The sequence below is a fragment of the Lissotriton helveticus genome, chromosome 1_2 (assembly GCF_964261635.1).
Source record: "Lissotriton helveticus chromosome 1_2, aLisHel1.1, whole genome shotgun sequence".
NCBI classification, from domain to species: domain Eukaryota; kingdom Metazoa; phylum Chordata; class Amphibia; order Caudata; family Salamandridae; genus Lissotriton; species Lissotriton helveticus.
In genome coordinates, this window is record NC_136058.1 from 444,479,249 (window position 1) to 444,502,960 (window position 23,712).

The following is a 23,712-nucleotide window of genomic DNA, read 5'->3' on the forward strand; positions in this document are numbered from 1 at the left end:
TCGTGAAGCTAAGCAGTTCACTTTTAAATTCGGACTTTCGTTAATACCGAAGACCAATGTTTTCTCCTATTTGGGAGTTGTGTTTGACGATTCCTTGAGTTGGTGCCCTTTGTTTATTTGGAAGAAAGGGGAAATAGTGAAAGCTTTTGCAGCTGTTCTTAACTTTGCCAGCAGAGTGGGAGGGAAGCCAATAGTGGCTCTTTTGAAAATATATGAAGCCAAATATATCTCAAAGGTTAGTTATGGGAGTGAGATATGGGGTCACATTGGGGTAGGGGCAGTGCAAAGTCCTGAAAACTCTTTCCTGCAACGGGCCCTTTCTGTCCCACAAAGCACCTCGTTTTATGTCATGCACAAAGAGTTGGGGATGCCTTTCCTCTCAGATGTCCTGGCTTTCCGTCCCCTGCCTTTGTGGCTTAATATTTGGGCTAATTAAGAAAATACACTTAACAAAGATGTCCTACGGGAATGCCTTCCACTTGACCATGTCTCAAGCATCCGATGGCTCAAGTATATAAGAGTTGGCCTCTCCAGGGTAGGTGGGAACTACTTGCTAACCCTGAGCGCATGTAAGAGGGACTTTTCTCTGGTCAAAGAGTGTTTTTTAAGAATGAGCTCCTGTGATAGAGAGGGAACTATGAGCTGTGTAAGGCTAGTGTGCGTAAGTACATTGTGGTAAAAACTGTACTAACCACCGAACCTTATCTTCTAGGGCTTAAAAGCATCCATGATCGTTTTCTATTGACCCAGTTTCAGCGCAACCTCTTCCATTACCTCTTGGCACACCCTCGCGGCTTCCACAGACGCCTGTGCCTCATGCCCTGTGGCTGCAACGGTGAGTCTCCTCAGGACATGATGCACTTTTTAATGTTTTGTAGTTTTTCTGCTGTCCCTAGAAAGGTATTTATTATTCCCATTCTCAAAAAAGCGGGTTTTAGGAGGGTGAGACTTGCTCTTATCTTTTTACAACTCCTCCCTAATGACACTGTTTTGCATACGCTTAACTTTTCACGGGTCGCTGTTAGACTTAGGTCAAGCTGCGATTAACTTCTGTACTGTAATTCATGAATTTTTATCTTGTATTCTGATTAATTTGGACATGTTAAATTTGTCAATCTGTAACTTGGAAGATGTTTTATCATTTTATGTATGACTTTTATGGTTTTCTTTTATAAAATCAAATAAAGTTTGTTGATAATAATCACTAGGGAATTCATTTACAAGGTAGCATGGTATCTCTCACAATAACTCCAGGAGTCACAGTCCACACAATGTACATGCTTTGTTCCCCCTACTTCCAACCTTACATATACCCCTAATCACCTGCCCAATCCTCTCCCTGATGATGCCAATGTGGTCCTCCATCATCCCACAGACCATATTTTTGGCCCCTTTGAAAGTGCCCATACAATAAAAATGCTGCAGTTGTAAATACATATCAACTACCATTTGTTGTGTTTGAAACATTTTATTGAATAATAAAACCTAATAAACATAAGCTGATTATTAAAACAAAACAAAACATCAGTTGCCATACACATAAGAGACAAAAGTAGTACATACAAATCAACAAACTGTAACACAGCAAAGTTATGTAGAGCACAATTCCTAATTTCGGGCAATCTTTAAAGTTCAACAATAGAAACGTTCATAAAGAACAGGAAAGGAAAGAAGGTGGGATACAGTGGTTTCATTAATGTAATGCTTCCTACATATAGAAAAACAAATACTAATTATTTTCCTTAAGCAATAAAGTCCTTACATTAAAAAACTAAGAGAAATATATTGAACAATGAACATTTCATGTGTAATTTGAATTCAATTTGAATATTTTAACCTCCTCAGCATTATTTGACTCATGATTACAACCTGAATGCTTTCTGGAAAGGAACCGCCTCATCGGGTTCAAATCACATCTTTTCCAACATTAGGATTAAAATGATAAACTTGAATTTCAATTCAATTCTTGGAGATCAACAACTTTAAATATATACAAAATCCATACACTTTGGTAAAATTGTCACCTAAACTTGAATTCAATCCACCTTTTTAATAAACACTTCCCATTCCAGCAAGCATCACAGGACCACTTGTGGTTATCTTCCCAATTAGTGATAATGTTTCTGATGTCAACAACAATAAATATGTTTAGAATTTTACCTCTGAAAGCAAAAACATGACATTTCTGAATCATGGTGCAAAATAAAATGTAGGAACAGAAGGGCATCTTTAGGTATAGCATTCATTAAGGTTTGACCATGCTTGAAACTAGAATTCCTGATTGTTTGGACATTTAAATGTCATATTTTTGAAAGAGTTCTAACAGACCAGCAAGAGTTCCGCGAAAAATAGAAGATGACTGAATTGTACTTAGAGAAAATGTGCTGATAATTAATCTATTGATGTAAAATACAGTGGTCAGGCAATGCTTGTGAATCGAATCTATTCAGATTTTAACTCCATAGTTTGTTCAATAAATTGACTGAGCATAATACTTGAAGGTCCATCTCTCAGATCAGTTCTATTACAGTTTTATTTGCGATAACACTAAAAGATCAATGATATATAGATTTTAAAAGCCATGGGTGGAATTGATCCTTGGTCTAAATCTAGATTATTGTCTGGAATAGAAACCAGTTCAAACAGATCAAATTTAAAAGGAGTGAATATGTTTGTTATATTGGTTTAGAGTAAACCCAGAAGACACACATTGGACCTAAAACTCAGAAAATGTATCTAAAGATTATGATTACATCCTATGTATGTCCATAGACCGCTTAGGTGCTTTCCTGTTTAAGTGACAACATTTGCGAATATATTTAACAAAACATTAAAGCTGGATGTCAGAAAGTCTTTAAGTATTGTGTAAGAGTTATGTGTAATGGTTTTTATTTGATCTGAAGCAACACTTACACTAAATAGGTACGTGCACAGGTTATCATTCAACTAACATTATTAGCAAACTTAATTTGGAGGGAATTGAGAAAAATTGTCTCATGTACCAAGGGTTTTATTGTTCAAAAATACACTGGTTGGGTAATTCACAGAGTTTGCAAATGCTAAACCCCTTTTTGAAATGTACTAAGCCCATTTAACAATTCAGAATTTGAAAGGGGAATGTTAATAGTGTCCCTTTTGAATATGTAATACATCCTTAAGGTATGTATTAAGCTTTGAAACCATATGTGGACTGCAAAACAGTAACAGGAGGTAGTAACCCGAGGGGGAGTTTCTGAATCTGAAAGTAAAATGGGGTGCATTAAAAATGCCTTTATTTAAACGCAATAACAGACACAGGAGTGAGCTGACTCCACAAACAATCACTTTTACCAAATGGATTATTAATGCAAGAACCTCAGTATTTTCTATATTGCTGAAATGTAGTCTCTAATATTTTTGAAATGTGGTGTAAATATTTGTTCCTGTTATTTCCCATTTCAATATTGTCATGAAATGTACCTATTCTTTTTGTCAAACATATTGAAATATCTTTTTTTTAATCTGTTATATTTTCTAAATCAGGAGTAGAACATAGGTCCAGATGTGCACAGCGTTAAGCCCACAACCCATTGAGGGCCGGCCGCGTTGGTTTCAAGAGTTTCCCAGCATAGAAAAAGGCAATAATAAACTAATTGGAACACAGCATGTCGCCTACAACCCATGTTAGGCCCGCCGCGTGATCTAGTACATATAACAATATTAGCGTGTTGTGGGAAGTCTCAGGACCTGTTTAAAACCAATAACATTGAGAACACAGGCTAGAACCCCATATAAAGTGGATAGCGGTAGATGGACAGAAAAGGGTCGAAAAAAGAGATAGAAAGGAGAGGTATACAGCAAAGTAGGCGGTTGGGTGGACGGACGGGAATAGGTGTGTGACGGTGTCAGGTGTGGCGAATGAAGGTCTTAATGCTTGTTGAAGGGGTTGGCGGGCACGACTGTTCTAATTATGTGAGAAGCCTGTTAGGATCTGGCGGAAGTATAGCATCCTCAAAGAGTCGCAGCGCTTTTTAACTTTTGAGGGTAAATAACGTGCATGTTCTATTTTATAGAGGTATTAAACTAAGGGTCGCCAAACAGCTGTGAAGCGGGTGTCTCGTGATTGCAGTCGCGCTGTAAAAAGTTCCATAGTTATTACATACCACTAGCGCACAAACCAAGCGGCAATTGGGGGAGTCTCCGCTTTTTTCCAGTATAGTGCTATAAGTTGTTTAGCCGCCCCAAGCATGTGAAGTGCTATAGTCCAATCGCTGTGAGTGAGTGCATTTAGGTTATCAGGTTTGAGGTACTGGGCTTCCCCCTGGCTGTAGACTCAGGCAGGGGGAAGCCCAATACCTCCTTAATATGACTAAGGACTTCCTTCCAGAGCAGGATCAGGAGTGGACAATCCAATCAAATGTGATCATAGCCCGAATATCCTGGACTTTCTGCTAGGGAGGATAGACCCAAAACTGTGCTGTGTCCAGAACCGCTCCGATGAAAAGGAGCTTATAGGAGGGAATCAGGTGCGACTTCAGCACGTTAACTGTGAACCCCAGGAAATGCAGGAAGTCCGTCGTAGTCTGGAGGTGGGAGACGACAGCCTTGGCGAGCTCGCCTTCAACAGCCAGTCGTTAAGATAGGGGAAGACTGGAACCCCTGATCTGCGCAGATGAGCTGCAACCACCGCCATCACTTTCGTGAACACCCGGGGGGGCTGGTAAGGCCAAAGGGTAGCGTGGTAAACTGTAAATGCGTGTGGCCTACCGTAAACCGCAGGAAATGCCGGTGGGCAGGCAAGACGGGGATGTGAAAGCAAGTGGCCTGCAAGTCCAACGCTACCATCAAATCTCCAGGGTCGAAGGCAGACAAGACCTGAGCCAAGGTTAACATCTTGAACTTCTCCTTTCGGAGGAAGCGGTTGATGTCCCTGAGGACTAAGATAGGATGCAGGCCTTTGTCCTTCTTCGGTACCAAGAAGTAGTGGGAGTAGCAACCCCGACCTAATTCTGGCACAGGGACGCGTTTGATAGCTCCCTTGGCAAAGAGATCCATAACTTCCTGGAAGAGAAGGGCCAAATGATCCTCCGACATGGGATGAAATCACCATAAACGGCATGACCCTTATGCACTCCGCTGCTTGCGGAACTCCGCGTAGACCCAAGAGTTTTTTTGTCACTTTGCGGAGTTCCTCACTGAGGAACTTCGCATAGGCCTAATCTTATCATTAATAAATAGATATCAGTCATATGTTAAGAAACAAGGGTGAGTAGAAACCTTTTGGGTGGAGTAAAATTTAAGACATTATTATTGTGATTTTTGGGCAATTAGTTGATTTTTGCAAGCACTAACACTTCTCTGTGTATAGTAGAGACCTTGAGAGTTTTGTAACTTTCAGATACTCAAATTGTGGATTCTGTTGCAATTAAAAATATTTCCAGGCCTGAAATTTCTTTGGATGTTGCATGCGGGCAGCCTAAGTTATCCTGCAAGAGTTTCTTGATAAATTCTATTGCAACTACAATATGTGCTCTCTCATGTAAAGTCAGGTTGTTAGAAGCTTTTCTGCAACTCACGATACGCCTTACTTTTCACCTGGTGTGGATGTATTTCTCATGTTTAGTGATATCTCCTTTCTGAGTATAACATTTCTGGCTTTCCCCTCCTGTATAAGGCTTTAGTCCAGTGTGAATTCTCTCATGTGCAATGACATTGTATTCAAGACTAAACCTTATCTGACATTCAGAACACACATAAGGCTTTTTTCCCCCGTGTGAGTTCGCTCCTGTCAAGTGAGAAGTAATTTGTACCCAAAACATTGCTTGCATTTCGAGCACTCATAAGGTTTTTCCCCAGAGTGAGATCGCTCATGAAGCATAACACTGTCTTTCAGATTCAACCTTTTATGGCATAAGGATTTTCTCTAGTGTGGAGCTTCTCATGGTGAAATAGCGTTTTCTCTGCAGCTTTTCTGGCATTCAGAGCACTCTTAAGGTTTTTCATCAGTATGGAGTCGCTTATGGTTAGTGAGGCTGTGCCAATCAAATAGGAATTTCTGGCATTCACAGAAATTGGTAATGTTTTCCCCCTGTGTGCGTCTGCTCGTGTAGAGTGAGATTGAGTTTAAAATGTATGCTTTTCTGGCATTCTGAGAACTGATTATTTTGATGGTGTGTTTTCCTATGGCGCTTGTAATCATCTCTACCTCTGAATCTTTTCTGCCATTTAGAGCACTGATCATTTTATTCACCAGTGTGGATTCTCACATGTTCAGTGAGATGAGATTTTTGTCTGAAACATTTTTGGCATTCGGCGCACTGATAAGGTTTTTCCCCAGTGTGGGTTCTTATATGCTGAGTGAGATGGGTTTTTACACTGAAACATATCTGGCATTCGGAGCACTGATAAGGTTTTTCCCCAGTGTGGATTCTTATATGCTCAGTGAGACTGCTTTTTTGACTGAAACATATCTGGCATTCAGAGCACTGATAAGGTTTTTCCCCAGTGTGGATTCTTACATGCTGAGTGAGACTGCTTTTTGCACTGAAACATATGTGGCATTCAATGCACTGATAAGGTTTTTCCCCAGTGTGGGTTCTTGTATGCTCAGTGAGATTTCTTTTTTGACTGAAACATCTCTGGCACTCAGAGCACTGATAAGGTTTTTCCCCAGTGTGGATTCTTATATGCTCAGTGAGATTGCCTTTTTGACTGAAACATTTGTGGCATTCAGAGCACCGATAAGGTTTTTCCCCAGTGTGGGTTCTTATATGATGAGTGAGACTGCTTTTTTCACTGAAACATTTGTCGCATTCAGTGCACCGATAACGTTTTACCCAAGAGTGGGTCCTTGTATGTTTAGTGAGTCTCATTTTGTCACTGAAACATCTCTGGCATTCAGAGCACTGATAAGGTTTTTTCCCAGTGTGGAATCTCACATGTGCAGTTAGAAGTGATTTAAGTTTGAAATCTTTTGGGCATTCGGAGCACTGATAAGGTTTTTCCCCAGTGTGCGTTGTTATATGCAGCGTGAGATGTCTTTTTTCATTGAAACATTTCTGGCATTCAGAGCACTGATAACGTTTTTCCACAGAGTGGGTTAATTCATGTCGATATAGACTCGGTTTGATACTAAACCTTTTCTGACATTCAGAGCACTGAAAAGGTTTTTCCCCAGTGTGGATTCTCATATGTTCAGTGAGATAAGATTTACGCCTGAAACTTTTTTGGCATACTTTGCACGGAGAGTGTTTTCCCCCAGTGTGGATTCTCATATGCTCATGTGAGATAAGATTTACGCCTGAAACTTTTTTGGCATACTTTGCACTGAGAGTGGTTTTCCCCTGTGTGCATTCTGTCAAATTCTGTGAGATAAGATTTATGGCTGTATCTTTTTGGGCACAGGTAACTTTTTTCCCTAACTTCGGTTATTTTGCCTCGATTTTAGAGTCGGGCTTGTTTAGATAATGTTCAGCACTTATCTCTAAAAGAAATTGTGTGTCGGGAAGCAGTCTTGTAACACCTGTTGACATTTTTCTAACAGATAATAGTCTTTAGGTAATAGCCTCTCCGGCAGCAACTTAATTTGTGACTGAAGATTTTCTCAAATCTATTTGTATAGGTTCTTAGCAATGCAGTAATAAGGTGTTAGTCTGATATTTAATGATTAAACTGATAAGTACCTTTTTGCACTGGTGTAATGGCAGTAACTGAGGGCGTTAGAACGTGCAGAGTACTATTGTGGATCATTAGTCGCATAACATCAGTTCCTTCTACCCTTTCTATGTTTGGGGTAAGGTTAAGGTTTGTAGTTCTGAGGATGAGGATTTATTGACATTAGATATAGCGCAACGGTGCTCCTTTAATCCATTCTTATATTTAACAGTTTTACATATCACTCCTGCACAACAGATAATGTTGAGGGGATTTACATAGAATTATAGAACAGTACACAATAAAAAGGAAACAATCTGAGATGGTCATTAACACAATAAAGTGGTGAATTTTTAAGGTTTTCGCAAGAGTGAGCAGAGTGGGTCAAGGTGTTATATCCCGAGGCAGATAGTCTCAAACTTGCGTAACTGGTTGAAAACGGTTGTTGAACAAAGGTGATTTTCCAATCTTTTGGTTGTTATTGTGTTAGCTTCGGAGTCTTCTTTCAGCGTCTTTTCTTTGATGGTATCCAGAAGAAACCTTTAGTTGTAACTTTCTTTTATGTAGTGTGTGCTTCCTCTCTGGAATTACATGGTGCTTTAGATGAACGTTATTCTGTCATGCTGAGGCAATTTGTCTTTCTGATAATATTTCAGATGAGGATGCTGAAGCGGTCTTCCTACATTATTTCTGATGCTGTGTGCACAGATATGGCTTTGCTCTGGGTTAATGAAATGCAAAATTAGAGACTTCACTTACAGGTATAGTACTTTCCTCGCCACACTTAGATTTTTGGAAATTGTTTAAACGTAGAATGCTGGATGTTCTTCAGTTTTTCAAAATAATCCTTCTTATGGCACTAACATTCAGTTGCCTGGTGGTAAATCGTGCTTTTTTCGTCCATAATTTCAATCACCTATAGTATTAAAATTAAATAGTTAATACATGTACATTTCCAAAATATAATTTACAAGCCAAATCAATGCAGAATTTTGAAAGTGTAGAGCTGTTTTTCAGACAGAGCAGAGTGCAGAATGGTAGCATGAGAGTACTTGGATGTAGGAGTGAGGATTTGTAGAATTTTCAACATTTTATTAAGCTCACAAAGAATAAATGTACCCTATGGAGTTGCAACATCGAATCCCAAAGGCAGATTTGAAAGTCATATGGACTGGCACCAAACAGATATTAAAAAACGATATACTATTAATGAATTTGTAATGCAGATTTCTGGGAAGGAAATGACTCCTCCACGGACAACAGGCGTTTTCCCCTGCCCTGAGTTACCACCTACTTGTATCTGGTATCCTGACTTTTGAGTTTTGGACTCTGCCTCAAGCAAATCTATTGTGTGCTGCGAGGACTATGCCTGGATCAGGGGTCTCCAACCTTTTGTGTAGTCAGAGCTACTTCTGGCAAGTGAAAATCGTCGTGAGCTACTGAACCCGGAGCAACTCGCGCATTTTCCCGAGAGACCCCCCCACGCCCAGTTTCATTGACTTTAAGCCTAATTTCATCAGAGCCCATACTGTGCATTTCTGCCCTCCGTTTCACTCGTTTTTTTGTGCCTTTCTGCCCTCTGTTTCACTTGTTTTCCCTTGTTTTTTGTGGCTTCTGCTCTGTTTCACTCGTTTCCCCCTTGTTTTTTGTGCCCTTCTGCCCTGTTTCACTCGTTTATTGTGCCCTTCTGCCCTGTTTCACTCATTTTTTGTGCCCTTCTGCCCTCTGTTCCCTTGTTTTTTGTGCCCTTCTGCCCTCTGTTTCACTCGTTTTCCCCTTGTTTTTTGTGCCCTTCTGCCCTCTGTTTCCCTCGTTTTTGTGCCTTTCTGCCCTATGTTCCACCCGTATTCCCCTTGTTTTTGTGGTCTTCAGCCCTCTGTTTCACTCGTTTGCCCCTTGTTTTTTGTGCCCTTCTGCCCTGTTTCCCTTGTTTTCTGTGGCCTTCTGCTCTCTGTTTCACTCGTTTTCCCCTTGTTTTGTGCCCTTCTGCCCTGTTTCCCTCGTTTTTCGTGCCCTTCTGCCCTCTGTTTCCCTCGTTTTTTGTGGCCTTCTGCCCTCTGTTTCACTCGTTTTCCCTTGTTTTTTGTGCCCTTCTGCCCTCTGTTTCCCTCTTTTTTTGTGGCCTTCTGCCTTCTGTTTCACCAGTTCTCCCCTTGTTTTTTGTGCCCTTCTACCCTCTGTTTCCTTCGTTTGTCGTGCCCTTCTGCCCTCGTTTTCCATTTGTTTTTCGTGCCCTTCTGCCCTCTGTTTCCCTTGTTTTTCGGGCCCTTCTGCCCTCTGTTTCATTCGTTTTCCACTTGTTTTTCGGGCCCTTCTGCCCTCTGTTTCATTCGTTTTCCACTTGTTTTTCGTGCCCTTCTGTCCTCTGTTGCCCTTGTTTTTGCCCTTTCCTCTCAGATGTCCTGGCTTTCCGTCCCCTGCCTTTGTGGCTTAATATTTGGGCTAATTAAGAAAATACACTTAACAAAGATGTCCTACGGGAATGCCTTCCACTTGACCATGTCTCAAGCATCCGATGGCTCAAGTATATAAGAGTTGGCCTCTCCAGGGTAGGTGGGAACTACTTGCTAACCCTGAGCGCATGTAAGAGGGACTTTTCTCTGGTCAAAGAGTGTTTTTTAAGAATGAGCTCCTGTGATAGAGAGGGAACTATGAGCTGTGTAAGGCTAGTGTGCGTAAGTACATTGTGGTAAAAACTGTACTAACCACCGAACCTTATCTTCTAGGGCTTAAAAGCATCCATGATCGTTTTCTATTGACCCAGTTTCAGCGCAACCTCTTCCATTACCTCTTGGCACACCCTCGCGGCTTCCACAGACGCCTGTGCCTCATGCCCTGTGGCTGCAACGGTGAGTCTCCTCAGGACATGATGCACTTTTTAATGTTTTGTAGTTTTTCTGCTGTCCCTAGAAAGGTATTTATTATTCCCATTCTCAAAAAAGCGGGTTTTAGGAGGGTGAGACTTGCTCTTATCTTTTTACAACTCCTCCCTAATGACACTGTTTTGCATACGCTTAACTTTTCACGGGTCGCTGTTAGACTTAGGTCAAGCTGCGATTAACTTCTGTACTGTAATTCATGAATTTTTATCTTGTGTTCTGATTAATTTGGACATGTTAAATTTGTCAATCTGTAACTTGGAAGATGTTTTATCATTTTATGTATGACTTTTATGGTTTTCTTTTATAAAATCAAATAAAGTTTGTTGATAATAATCACTAGGGAATTCATTTACAAGGTAGCATGGTATCTCTCACAATAACTCCAGGAGTCACAGTCCACACAATGTACATGCTTTGTTCCCCCTACTTCCAACCTTACATATACCCCTAATCACCTGCCCAATCCTCTCCCTGATGATGCCAATGTGGTCCTCCATCATCCCACAGACCATATTTTTGGCCCCTTTGAAAGTGCCCATACAATAAAAATGCTGCAGTTGTAAATACATATCAACTACCATTTGTTGTGTTTGAAACATTTTATTGAATAATGAAACCTAATAAACATAAGCTGATTATTAAAACAAAACAAAACATCAGTTGCCATACACATAAGAGACAACATTTGTACATAAAAATCAACATACTGTAACACAGCAAAGTTATGTAGAGCACAATTCTTAATTTCGGGCAATCTTTAAAGTTTAACAATAGAAACGTTCATAAAGAACAGGAAAGGAAAGAAAGAAGGTGGGATACAGTGATTTCATTAATGTAATGCTTCCTACATATAGAAAAAAAACTAATTATTTTCCTTAAGCAATAAAGTCTGCAAACTAAAATACTAAGAGAAATATATTGAACAATGAACATTTCATGTGTAATTTGAATTTAAGTTGAATGTTTTAACCTCCTCAGCATTATTTGACTCATGATTACAACCTGAATGCTTTCTGGAAAGGAACCGCCTCATCGGGTTCAAATCACATCTTTTCCAACATTAGGATTAAAATGATAAACTTGAATTTCAATTCAATTCTTGGAGATCAACAACTTTAAATATATACAAAATCCATACACTTTGGTAAAATTGTCACCTAAACTTGAATTCAATCCACCTTTTTAATAAACACTTCCCATTCCAGCAAGCATCACAGGACCACTTGTGGTTATCTTCCCAATTAGTGATAATGTTTCTGATGTCAACAACAATAAATATGTTTAGAATTTTACCTCTGAAAGCAAAAACATGACATTTCTGAATCATGGTGCAAAATAAAATGTAGGAACAGAAGGGCATCTTTAGGTATAGCATTCATTAAGGTTTGACCATGCTTGAAACTAGAATTCCTGATTGTTTGGACATTTAAATGTCATATTTTTGAAAGAGTTCTAACAGACCAGCAAGAGTTCCGCGAAAAATAGAAGATGACTGAATTGTACTTAGAGAAAATGTGCTGATAATTAATCTATTGATGTAAAATACAGTGGTCAGGCAATGCTTGTGAATCGAATCTATTCAGATTTTAACTCCATAGTTTGTTCAATAAATTGACTGAGCATAATACTTGAAGGTCCATCTCTCAGATCAGTTCTATTACAGTTTTATTTGCGATAACACTAAAAGATCAATGATATATAGATTTTAAAAGCCATGGGTGGAATTGATCCTTGGTCTAAATCTAGATTATTGTCTGCAATAGAAACCAGTTCAAACAGATCAAATTTAAAAGGAGTGAATATGTTTGTTATATTGGTTTAGAGTAAACCCAGAAGACACACATTGGACCTAAAACTCAGAAAATGTATCTAAAGATTATGATTACATCCTATGTATGTCCATAGACCGCTTAGGTGCTTTCCTGTTTAAGTGACAACATTTGCGAATATATTTAACAAAACATTAAAGCTGGATGTCAGAAAGTCTTTAAGTATTGTGTAAGAGTTATGTGTAATGGTTTTTATTTGATCTGAAGCAACACTTACACTAAATAGGTACGTGCGCCGGTTATCATTCAACTAACATTATTAGTAAACTTAATTTGGAGGGAATTAAGAAAAATGGCCTCATGTATCAAGGGTTTTATTGTTTAAAAAATCCACTGGTTCGGTAATTCACAGAGTTTGCAAATGCTAAACCCCTTTTTTAAATGTACTAAGCCCATTTGGAAGGGGAATGTTAATAGTTTCCCTTCTGAATATTTAATACATCCTTAAGGTATGTATTGAGCTTTGAAACCATATGTGGCCTGAAAAACAGTAACAGAAGGTAGTAACCCAAGAGGACATTTGTGAATCTGAAAGTAAAATGGGGTGCATTAAAAATGTCTTCATTTAAAAGCAATCACAGACACAGTATTGTGCTGACTCTACAAGCAACTACTTTTTACCAAATGGATTATTAGTGCATGAACTTCAGTATTTCCTATATTGCTAATATTTTGTAATGTTGTGTAAATATTTGTTCCTGTTATTTCCCATTTCAATATTGTCATGAAATGTACCTATTCTTTTTGTCAAACATATTGAAATATCTTTATCACAGTTTTTGGGGCATTCTAAAAAGTGTTTTCACTCTCTAACTTGAATCTTCCTAAGAAAAATACTGACGCCAGTTCCTGGTTTCTCCTAGATCATTTAGCTTTCTCACTAAAACAAGCGCAATATATTAATTTGAGAGAGGTGATTATTGTAGTCATACGCACTGGGGTTAGTTCAGAAAAGACCAATTCCTTAATCTTTCGAAATAATACTTGGAAAAGTTTATGTTCAATAATTTCAGATAACTTACTGATAAAGATATCAGATAAAGATCTCCAAATTTCTTATACCTTGTGGTATCAAAAATATGCTAGAATTAACATTCTAGTTATATTTGCCATGATCAACTTTCTGTTATTTTAACACATTTTGTCAGTGCACTGAGTATGTTCCCTACATAGATCACATTTCATGCAATGGTCTGTGCTTGAACGTACAATGAAGGGGTAAAAATGCATTTCTACCACAATCAAGAAACCCTTGGGTCTCTGAGGATTACTGTTGCAAATGAAGACCTAGCTAAGATGAAATATCCCTTTAAAAGGACAATTTCCCTCACCCACCATAGTTGGCATGCTTCCTTATTGGGAATATCCTTGCACCATGAAACAACCCCCTCACTAAGAGGGAGGAGTTCAGGCATATTTTGTTATAGAGAAAGGTATACTAAATACCACAATAATGAGCTCAGGGTAGTGGGGGCAGCAGAGTGAAAGTTAAAACTTGCTAAAGGGTAAGTGGTTTCCATTATTTGTACACCCCTGGGCCAGGATTAAAAATAGGACACTGTGGGAGAAATATATATGCACTGTTAGGGTCAATAAGAGGTCAACATGTTTCAGCCTATTAACCCTCCAAATAGGTGTTTGTGGCATTCTTCAGGACTTAATCAAAAGTTCTGCCGCTCTATGTACTCAATCAATAACAAGCATTGTCATAGCCAATAGGTCTCTCCTTTGGGACCTTATAAGTGTTTAGCCATGCATATTCAGTAACAATGTGAAATAATTACTATTAAAAAAAAGAAGACTGTAAAGTAACTACGCTAGACGTGACTTTATAACTGGTTAATCAAATGTTTCTGGTAAGAGTACACAACGTAAAAAATTCAATACTGCTTTTATATTAATATACCTTTGAAAGCTTGAAGTGAAAGACAATTCTAAGTGGCATTTGGTTATGAGTAGGCGCTAATGACTATTTCCGGAGGACAATGTAATTAGCATTTTTTGTATAAGATGTGTTAAAAGTATGGGTAGGGAAAATGGCTATTTTGGCCAAAGGCTCCCCTTTCTATATGCATGCTAGTTTTAATTTGTAAACAGAATCACAATTTGTTATGTGGTACACTGTAATGTTAGATGAATCTGTTTTACTCTTCTGATAAGCAAGGGATGACGATGAACCGTTTTTTCGTCCCTGGTTTTAAATGGATTCAGGTTGGAACAGACGAGGTGTTGGTTGACTTTACCTCAGAAAATGGTTGTTTCCCGCATGCTGCTTTCATGCGACTTAAATCCCTTCAGTGGAAGAGGCGGCTGCATGCCTGCATATATGGCCAGATCAGTACTTGGCTGTTTCGGTTCTCCAGTGGGGCTAGAATAGAAGCTATTAAGGGCAGGGGCTTAGCTTCCCATTGGTGCAGCAGGTGTAGTGGCACCAGGTCCCAGATGCCTTAAAGGCCCACTGAACCCTGATAACTGCTGTTTGTCACAGTTCAAACAGAGGCCTGAGGGGCCCACAGAACAATGATTATTGCTGTTTTCCACAGTCCAAATAAACGGCAGAGGTCACATTTCCTTTCTTGCCTTGGGGCCCAGGGCACACTGGCTAGGCTACTGGTTAAGGATGCAGTGGGGAAGAAGTGGCGAGACAGGTGGATTATCTAAACAGCTCGACGATGACTTCATGCCTGGGTATTAAAGTATTCATTGCAATTAAAGACTTAAGCAGGAATAGATCTCATAATATAGGAAGGCCTATGTACAAATGCAGCTCGATTAGCGGCTGCCTTTTAACTTCTCACTTATCACTTCTCCTAATTTACAGTTTTATATTAGATGCAGACATAAATCGTGACCTATGAATATGTTTATCTATCTTTAGGTTCAAATGACCCATCTTTTCCATATGCAAGTATCAGACAGGTCGGGAACGCCTAATGGCTTTGAACTTGATAAAGCCACATTAATCACTGGTCTTGAAGTACAAATGGCAGCATTAGGCACGCAGAGGTGTAATCTACATAATCTCATTATGTTCAGGGTACGGGGGAGTATTTAGGGCATAAAGCACTTTGACAAAAACATTTCTGCCACCATAGAAATTCAATCTTCCTTGTCCTACCTTAGTATACAAGTAGTACCACATTCTTTGTATACCTGAACTAAATAGGCACACAAAATAGTACCGTATTTAAAGGTCCAGTTCAGAATTACATGGAAGGTGCACTGTCCCAGACTACACAACGGTGCAGTTTTCAGTGGGTGCTATCATCCCACACAGGGGGGAGCACACCAGATTATGCTGGAAAAAACATGTGGTGCCCCAACGTAGGCGCAGTTGTAAACCACCAGTCTGCTTACATAGTAAAGCGTCTGGCAGCTATTAAGTTAGGTGGCACGTTTCCCCTGCAGGTGGTTTGGGTCTGTCACCATCCTGTCAGGTGGGGGGTATACAATCAGTGGGCCTCCTGACTGCTTGGAGTCCTTAGAGGAGTAGTCAATTTGTATTCATGAAAGACACTTGTGTTTCTCGGATGTGTAATCCCCAGATGATGCCTGAACTGTTCCCCAATGGGCTATTTGTACATGATATTGAATTGTATGGTTTTATGAGGACTATTAATAATAAAAAAGAAAGATTTAGTGAGTGTTTATTGCCCTCTATGTCACTCTACTTCTAAGCACCTAATACAGCTTGTACAGTGGTTTCTGTCATCTGCTCACCTACATTATGCTTAATATAAATAGTGCACAATTTAGGCGTTTGTGTCTGCCTACAACGTGGACCTGATACAAATAGCAGTACCTACAAGGTGGATGGTACAATTCAACAAGAGTCTAAGATACTCCAGCACAGATGACTTTGCATCAACATTACGGGGCATCAGTCTTGATGGCAAGCCAACTTAAAACTTATCAGTATTGTATACATTATTATCAGAGACTATACTTGCCTCTTGGATACAACTTTACAACGGAATTGTATTAATTTTTGTACAGTTGTAAGTATACAGTAAACCAACCTACCCATCATAAATGATCTGTCTATTCATCTTTTTGGGAACTGGAGTAGCATGCTACTCGCCGAAAAGCACTTCAACACTTCATCAGGGGTAGCAAGCGCTATATAAATGCAAAACCCTCCCTCTTCTATCCCCCCACTATCTTTTTTAACCCAACTAACAGACCAACATGTCCAGCTCTCAAATACATTTTATATTTCCCTATACTAATTCACCACTAATCATTTTTGGATCCTGGAGTAGCGTGCTACTCGCCGAAAAAGCGCTTCAAAATTCGTCAGGGGTAGTAGCGTTATATAAATCTAAATACATTACAATTACTGTTTACATCAGGCTGCACTAACACGAGGATAAAAGTAGGGTGGGGCTTAGAGTTTATCTGCCCAGAACGAAGCATTCTACAGAAAGTGTGTGAACAGTCTATATGTTGTGCGCCTGGCAGAGAAAAACACAGCATACAATATTTATCGAAGAGTCTATTGGCTCAGTCAAGGCTTCTATTTTTAATACAATTCATGTTTGCAAGCACAAGGATAGGAAAAAAGCTTTCTAAATATACAAAAGAAAATTGGATGTGTTTGAAAAACGTTCCGGCCCACATCCATCTCCCATATACCAGGAAGGATACACTGTGAATGCAATATCTTCTGTGGAAATGTGCGCCTTTACAGGAGGTACATTTGAATTATCACAAACATACCTCCTTCCAAAAAGAAAATGTTACTGGGCAAACTGGAAAGTAAATGTAAAGGAATAAATCGGCACTTTATCAATACTGAAGGCATTTTGGACAAACCGGGGTTAAATATTTCAGAAGGCAACAATTTGATGAACCAGGCTACCAAGGCACAGGAATGTGGCGGGAGCATCCAGCTCTGGGTCGGATTCCTGAAATGATGCACACGCCGCAGGGAACAGATGCAAGGGGCACACATCGTTCTCGTAAACCACCTTGACCTATATGGTGCGAAAATCTAGGCTCTTTCATTATTTGGTATTAAAACGCAGAGATATAGAAGACAGACCCCACGCTCTGGACCTCAAAAGAATGGATTCTTAGGCATTCTGACATTTTTTGTGCAAGGAGGGATTTAAAATTAACTATGTCGCCTGCAAAAGGTCGGATGGCATGGCATGCATGATTGGGTTCCCATAACTCCTTGCAAGAAGGAGCTCGTGAATTTGAGTTTCCACAGAGCTGCCATGGGATCTCTGACTGGTCTGTTCATCTCTCCAAGCTATCACAGAATACATTTCTCCTTGGTTAATGCTTAGAAACTGGCAGACCAAGTCAATATTTCAGGGGGTTTTCATACCCCAATCTGCCACAGCTTCCAGGCACAGGGTGATAAAAAAAACGCTTTATTAAAAGAACAAAGATCGGTCAGCAGATTTTACAGCTTTTTGTTAAACATTGAAAAGGTCCCAAAGCAAGAGAGGGAAAGGCAGAAAAGGGGAAGGTGATAAAGAGAGACAACAAGGATAAATAAGCACAGGCGCAAGAGTGTGTTCAGAGTTTAAAGCCCTTACTAAAAGCCTCGCAGAGCAACGCATGCGGCCTGGCTCAGGCGAGACCTAAAAATGGTGTATGAACCAATATAAGTATAAAGAAGGGTTTTAATATACAAAACCATCCAGTGATCATATTAATCTCCATAGAGTGGTTAATTCACTGGTGGTACCAAAAAGAATACATACATAGGAAATATAAGAATGGTTTGAAAAAATCTATGTCAGACATTTGAACAACTGTGCTAGCGTTACATTTCAAAGCTATTCAGTCCAGGACATATAAACCAGTCCAAACGGGACACAACCATATACTGTATAGTCAATGTCTGTTATTCTTAGTATAGGTGAAAAATAAAATAATTTTTAGACAACAAGATTCACTACAATAATAATATACTGTAGAAAGGTTAATCCACTGACGTCAGGAAATGTGCCTCAACTCACCATGGCATGCGGCTCAGGGTGACTCTCTGCCCTAATAAAGAATTATAGGAAGGTGAGGATGGTAAGAAAATAAGTCTTCTGGAAGGCTGTAACAGTTCTAGGCATTTCAGAACAAGTGTAAAGAAAAAGTGTGCCCATGTAGATTAAAAACTGTCCATATACTCATAGGCGGTGTCTGCAATAGTGACTGAGGTATTTTCGTATGGCTGTGAAGTCCCTAATACGTTCTCCGAGCATGTATTCAGATGTCACTAAGGTTTATCGAGACAAGCGGGCAGCATAATGGTGTTTAACACTAGGGGGAGACACGCCAAGACCATGGAGGTAGTCGTGTGTCTGCCTTGAAGTTTGTGTATCAATGTTTTTGATGGCTCGTGCCTCATAACAGGCTTGTGCTGCGGCAGCACAGGGTGAACAAAGGCAGAACCTAGTTCAGTAACTTCCAAAGGAAACATGTGGTGTTATGGGGCAAAAAAGACTCTTAGAGCTAGTTGGCCTAACACACAAGTACAGCGTGCTTAGATTCCAGAAGCAACTGCCCCATTAAAATATGCAGCGGTAAGGCACATGATAACACTGCCTAGTTTAAACATAGATGCAGCATTCTTCAAATTGAAAACTGCGGACGTGTTTGATGTGCACTGCAATAACAAGGCTGCGATGCAGTGGAGGAAATGCGCTTAAAATAGTTGACCTCAGCATGAGGGCAGCGTGCTTTGTTTTCAAGACACAACACCTGCCACATGTGCACTGAGAACTTTCCTACGACATGAGAGAGTGTGCTTTGACACTTCCATATCTTTAACATGAATGCAGCATGCTTTACGTTTTCAGAACAATAAAAAAATGACAATACGCACTCAAAGCACAAAAGATTCAAGTTAAACAAAAAGGTAGGTTCAGGGACCCATTTCTGTATAGAGGGAACACGCTGCCTCGGTGCAGAAAAAATTACAGATATAACAAACATGGGGTCAGAGACCCATAACAGTATACGGGGAGCTAGCAATCCGTTATACCACAGCAGATGGAGGATGGTGTCCAGAGTACTCGCTGTTGCTCGAATAGAGGATCCGGAGCTAGCTAAAGCAGAATTTGGTGTGTGGCTACTCCCTCAGGTTGTATAATCGCATCACTCTGATGCAGTCACGTGACCACGAGTACTTGGGAAATGTAGTCCCATGCCGGCAGCATGAAGCTGAATGAACGCGCACTAAATGCTGAAGGCTTTCGTGCGTCTGTCACACACAGCCGCTTCTTCACGTGGAATAGAATCACTAAAGACGGACCTCCATCGAAGTTAAATGCAAATACCACGATGTACTGGCATGTGTTTTTAAAGGGTCAGCACCGTATACCCAAGGGCAGAAGACCCATTAGGAAAATCAGCACACCCGAAAACCAGATTGCTCATAGTAGAAATGAGTGATGGGTGTGTAAACCATGTCCCTTGTACTACGCATGTCAGCCCCATATGTCTAAGGGTATTGAGATGTCAGTGCACCCGAATCAGAGTGCCCAATCTTGTATGGATGAGTGTAGGATGTTTGGACCATGTCCAAGAGACAGTCTGTTACAGGTATCTGGTGGTGGTAATCTTCTTCTGAGCTTATGAGAGGACAATAAAAAAAATATTTATATGAAAATATAGAAAAGAACAGGCAGTGTCCCTCGCACATATTTTAAGGCCCCTGGTTATCAGGAGCCATAGTTCTATATGGTTAGCCATACGTATTCTCTTGCATGTTAGGTGACCTGTGGCACTTCACCACACACCCTGAAAAATCGCTCATGTGGAAAAGGTCAAGTCTAATGGGGCCCCCTCCGTCAGAGAAGGGACAACTCCCTTGTTCCTATTGCAACCAATGGAAATTTGGTACTATCCTACATGGACAAGGGAAAATGGTGTTCAGGCCCGGTCCTATCCCAATCACTGCTTTTGTTTCCATGGTTTGTCTGTGCCAATTGGGATTTCAGTTATATGTGTGTATCAACGATATTTTAGTCATCTGGCAAGGTGAAGATCAATCTATCACTACCTTCGGGAAATTGATTTGCAAGAACTAAGAGTGTGGCATGCCAATGACTGCTTCCACAACAACTTCAAGAAAATATTGTCCTATCTTATAGTCCCTATTAACTGGCACAAACAGAATTTTCCTAAAGTAAACAATTGGTTTAATAAGGAATTCAGACTAATATGTAGATATCTTGGTAAGGCACTTTGCACAAAGGACATCTCAGAAATCAGTCTGGATGGAGAGAGGTACAAAAGGGCCCACGCTCGGGCTAAGAAAGAATGGAAGGAAGAAAGATGGCAGGAACTCAAATTGGCTTGCTCTCTTAAGAACTCCACCAGGTTTTGGGCACTTGTAAAGTGGAGGGGAGAGAGGTCTCTGCTTCACCTCTGCAAAATAACATGTATCCCCAGACCTTGGTTGATCATTTCTACAATCTTTATTCAGTAACTCCATTTAATGAGCCGGACACTGTGATGGGGACTGTGTAAACAGACAACTCTATAGCTATACCTGGCTCTTTCCTTGACCTGGCCGACATCCTCAGCTCTGGATGCAATAACCAGAGGTAGGGCTCCAGGATTAGTCAGCATTCCAGCTTATATTCTTCTGCTAGAAATTCGGAGCACTGAATTATTTTGATGCTGTGTTTTCTTATGGCGCTTGAAACCATCTCTACCGCTGAATCTTTTCTGACATTGAGAGCACTGATAATTATTTTCCCCAGTGTGGATTCTCATATGTTTAGTGAGAGTAGATTTACAGCTGAAACATTTTTGGCATTCGGAGCACTGATAAGGTTTTTCCCCAGTGTGGGTTCTTATATGCAGAGTGAGACTTCTTTTTTCAATGAAACATTTCGGGCATTCAGAGCACCTATAAGGCTTTTCCCCAGTGTGGGTTCTTATATGGTGAGTGAGACTGATTTTTTCATTGAAACATTTGTGGCATTCAGAGCACTGATAAGGTTTTTCCCCAGTGTGGGTTCTTATATGCTGAGTGAGACTGCTTTTTTCACTGAAACATTTGTCGCATTCAATGCACTGATAAGGTTTTTCCCCAGTGTGGAATCGCATATGTGCAGTTAGAAGTGATTTAAGTTTGAAATCTTTTGGGCATTCAGAGCACTGATAAGGTTTTTCCCCAGTGTGGAATCTCACATGTGCAGTTAGATGTGATTTAAGTTTGAAATCTTTTGGGCATTCAGAGCACTGATAAGGTTTTTCCCCAGTGTGGGTTCTTATATGCTGAGTGAGACTGAGTTTGTTTCTGAAACATTTCTGACATTCAGAGCATGGATAAGGTTTTTCCCCAGTGTGGGTTATTGTATGCCGAGAAAGACTTCCTTTGTCACTGAAACATTTCTGGCATTCAGAGCACTGATAAGGTTTGTCCCCAGTGTGGGTTTTTATATGCAGCGTGAGATGGCATTTTTCACTGAAACATTTCTGGCATTCAGAGCACTTATAAGGTTTTTCCCCAGTGTGGGTTCTTGTATGCCGAGTGAGCCAGCTTTTTTCACTGAAACATTTGTGGCATTCAGAGCATTGATAACGTTTTTCCCTTGCGTGGATCTTTGTATGCCGTGTGAGACTACTTTTTAAAATGAAACATTTCTGGCATTCAGAGCACTGATAAGGTTTGTCCCCAGTGTGGGTTTTTATATGCAGCGTGAGATGGCATTTTTCACTGAAACATTTCTGGCATTCAGAGCACTTATAAGGTTTTTCCCCAGTGTGGGTTCTTGTATGCCAAGTGAGCCAGCTTTTTTCACTGAAACATTTGTGGCATTCAGAGCATTGATAACGTTTTTCCCTTGCGTGGATCTTTGTATGCCGTGTGAGACTACTTTTTAAAATGAAACATTTCTGGCATTCAGAGCACTGATAAGGTTGATCCACAGAATGGGTTATTGCATGTCGAGAAAGACTTTGTTTGTTACAAAACCTTTCTTGGCATTCAGAGCACTGATAAGGTTTTTCCCCAGTGTGGATTCTCACATGTGCAGTTAGAAGTGATTTAAGTTTGAAATGTTTTGGGCATTCAGAGCACTGATAAGGGTTTTTCCCACAGTGGATTCTTGTATGTTCAGTGAGTCTGGTTTTGTAACTGAAACATTTCTGGCATTCAGAGCACTGAAAAGGTTTCTCTCCAGTGTGGCTTCTTCTATGATGAGTGAGACTGTTTTTGTAAATGAAACATTTCTGGCAATCGGTGCACTGATAAGGTTTATCCCCAGTGTGGATTCTTCTATGCCGAGTGAGAATGTATTTGTCAATGAAACATTTCTGGCAATCCGTGCACTGATAAGGTTTTTCCCCAGAGTGGGTCTTTGTATGATGAGTGAGTCCTCTTTTGTCACTGAAACATTTCTGGCATTCAGAGCACTGGTAAGGTTTTTCCACAGAGTGGGTTAATACATGTTGAGAAAGACTTTGTTTGTTACAAAACCTTTTCTGGCATTCAGAGCACTGATATGGGTTTTCCCCAGAGTGGATTCTCATATGTTCAGTGAAATAAGATTTACGGCTGAAACTTTTTTGGCATTCAGAGCACTGATAAGGTTTTTCCACAGAGTGGGTTAATGCATGTCGAAGTAGACTCGGTTTGATACTAAACCTTTTCTGGCATTCAGAGCACTGATAAGGTTTTTCCCCAGTGTGGATTCTCATATGCTCAGTGAGATAAGATTTACGGCTGAAACTTTTTTGGCATTCAGAGCACTGAGAGAGGTTTTTCACAGTGTGCATTCTCTCAAATTCAATGAGATGAGATTTATGGCTGAATCTTTTTTGGCACGGGTAACTTTTTTCCTCAACTTGGGTTATTTTGCTTTGATTGAGGCGGGTTTGAACACTGAATTTGTTCTCACAGCCCGTGTTTTAATAAGGTGTATTCATAAAGTTAATATCTCTACATTTAGTTTTCTCTTGCTTATATGCCACGGTAAGAGTGAACCCGATGTTAGATTCGGTCTTGTTTAGATAATGTTCAGCATTTATCGCTAAAAGAAATTGTGTGTAATCTTCTTAGCACTTGAATTGAGCAAAATATGTCTGGAAGCAGCCCTGTAACACCTGTCGAAATGTTTCTAGCAGATAGTCTTTTGGTTATAGCCTCTCCGGCAGCAACTTATTTTGTGCCTGAAGTTTTTCTCACATCTATTTGTATAGGTTCTTAGCAATGCAGTGATATGGTGTTAGTCTGATATTTAATGATTAAGCTGAGAAGTACCTGTTTGCACTGACGTAATGGCAGTAACTGAGAACATTAGAACATGCACAGTACTATTGTAGATCATCAGTCGCAGAACATCAGTTCCTTCTACCCTCTCTATGTTTGGTGTAAGGTTAAGGTTTGTAGTGCTGTAGACGAG

The 23,712-nt window shown here is 40.0% G+C and overlaps 1 protein-coding gene across 1 annotated transcript; it reads right to left on the reverse strand.

Annotated features, from left to right (window-relative positions):
* Positions 1-1,462: 1,462 nt before the first annotated feature.
* On the reverse strand, positions 1,463-22,706 carry LOC144805489 (uncharacterized). The gene is made up of 4 exons (XM_078672036.1): positions 22,699-22,706; positions 21,969-22,109; positions 20,966-21,899; positions 1,463-7,406 (listed from the first exon to the last, which is right to left on the reverse strand). The coding sequence occupies exons 1-4, from the start codon at positions 22,704-22,706 to the stop codon at positions 6,222-6,224; spliced, it is 2,268 nt and encodes a 755-aa protein (XP_078528162.1). The 3' UTR covers positions 1,463-6,221.
* Between the last annotated feature and the right edge of the window lie 1,006 nt (positions 22,707-23,712).

Excerpts from the sequence above, each read along its gene's own strand:
- LOC144805489 (XM_078672036.1), bottom strand. Across the intron at positions 21,900-21,968 it reads ACTGGGGACAAACCTTATCA|GGAAAAACGTTATCAATGCT; the intron begins GTGCTCTGAATG and ends GATCCACGCAAG. Across the intron at positions 7,407-20,965 it reads CACAGCATCAAAATAATTCA|CCGAAGTTAGGGAAAAAAGT; the intron begins GTGCTCCGAATT and ends GAGGCAAAATAA.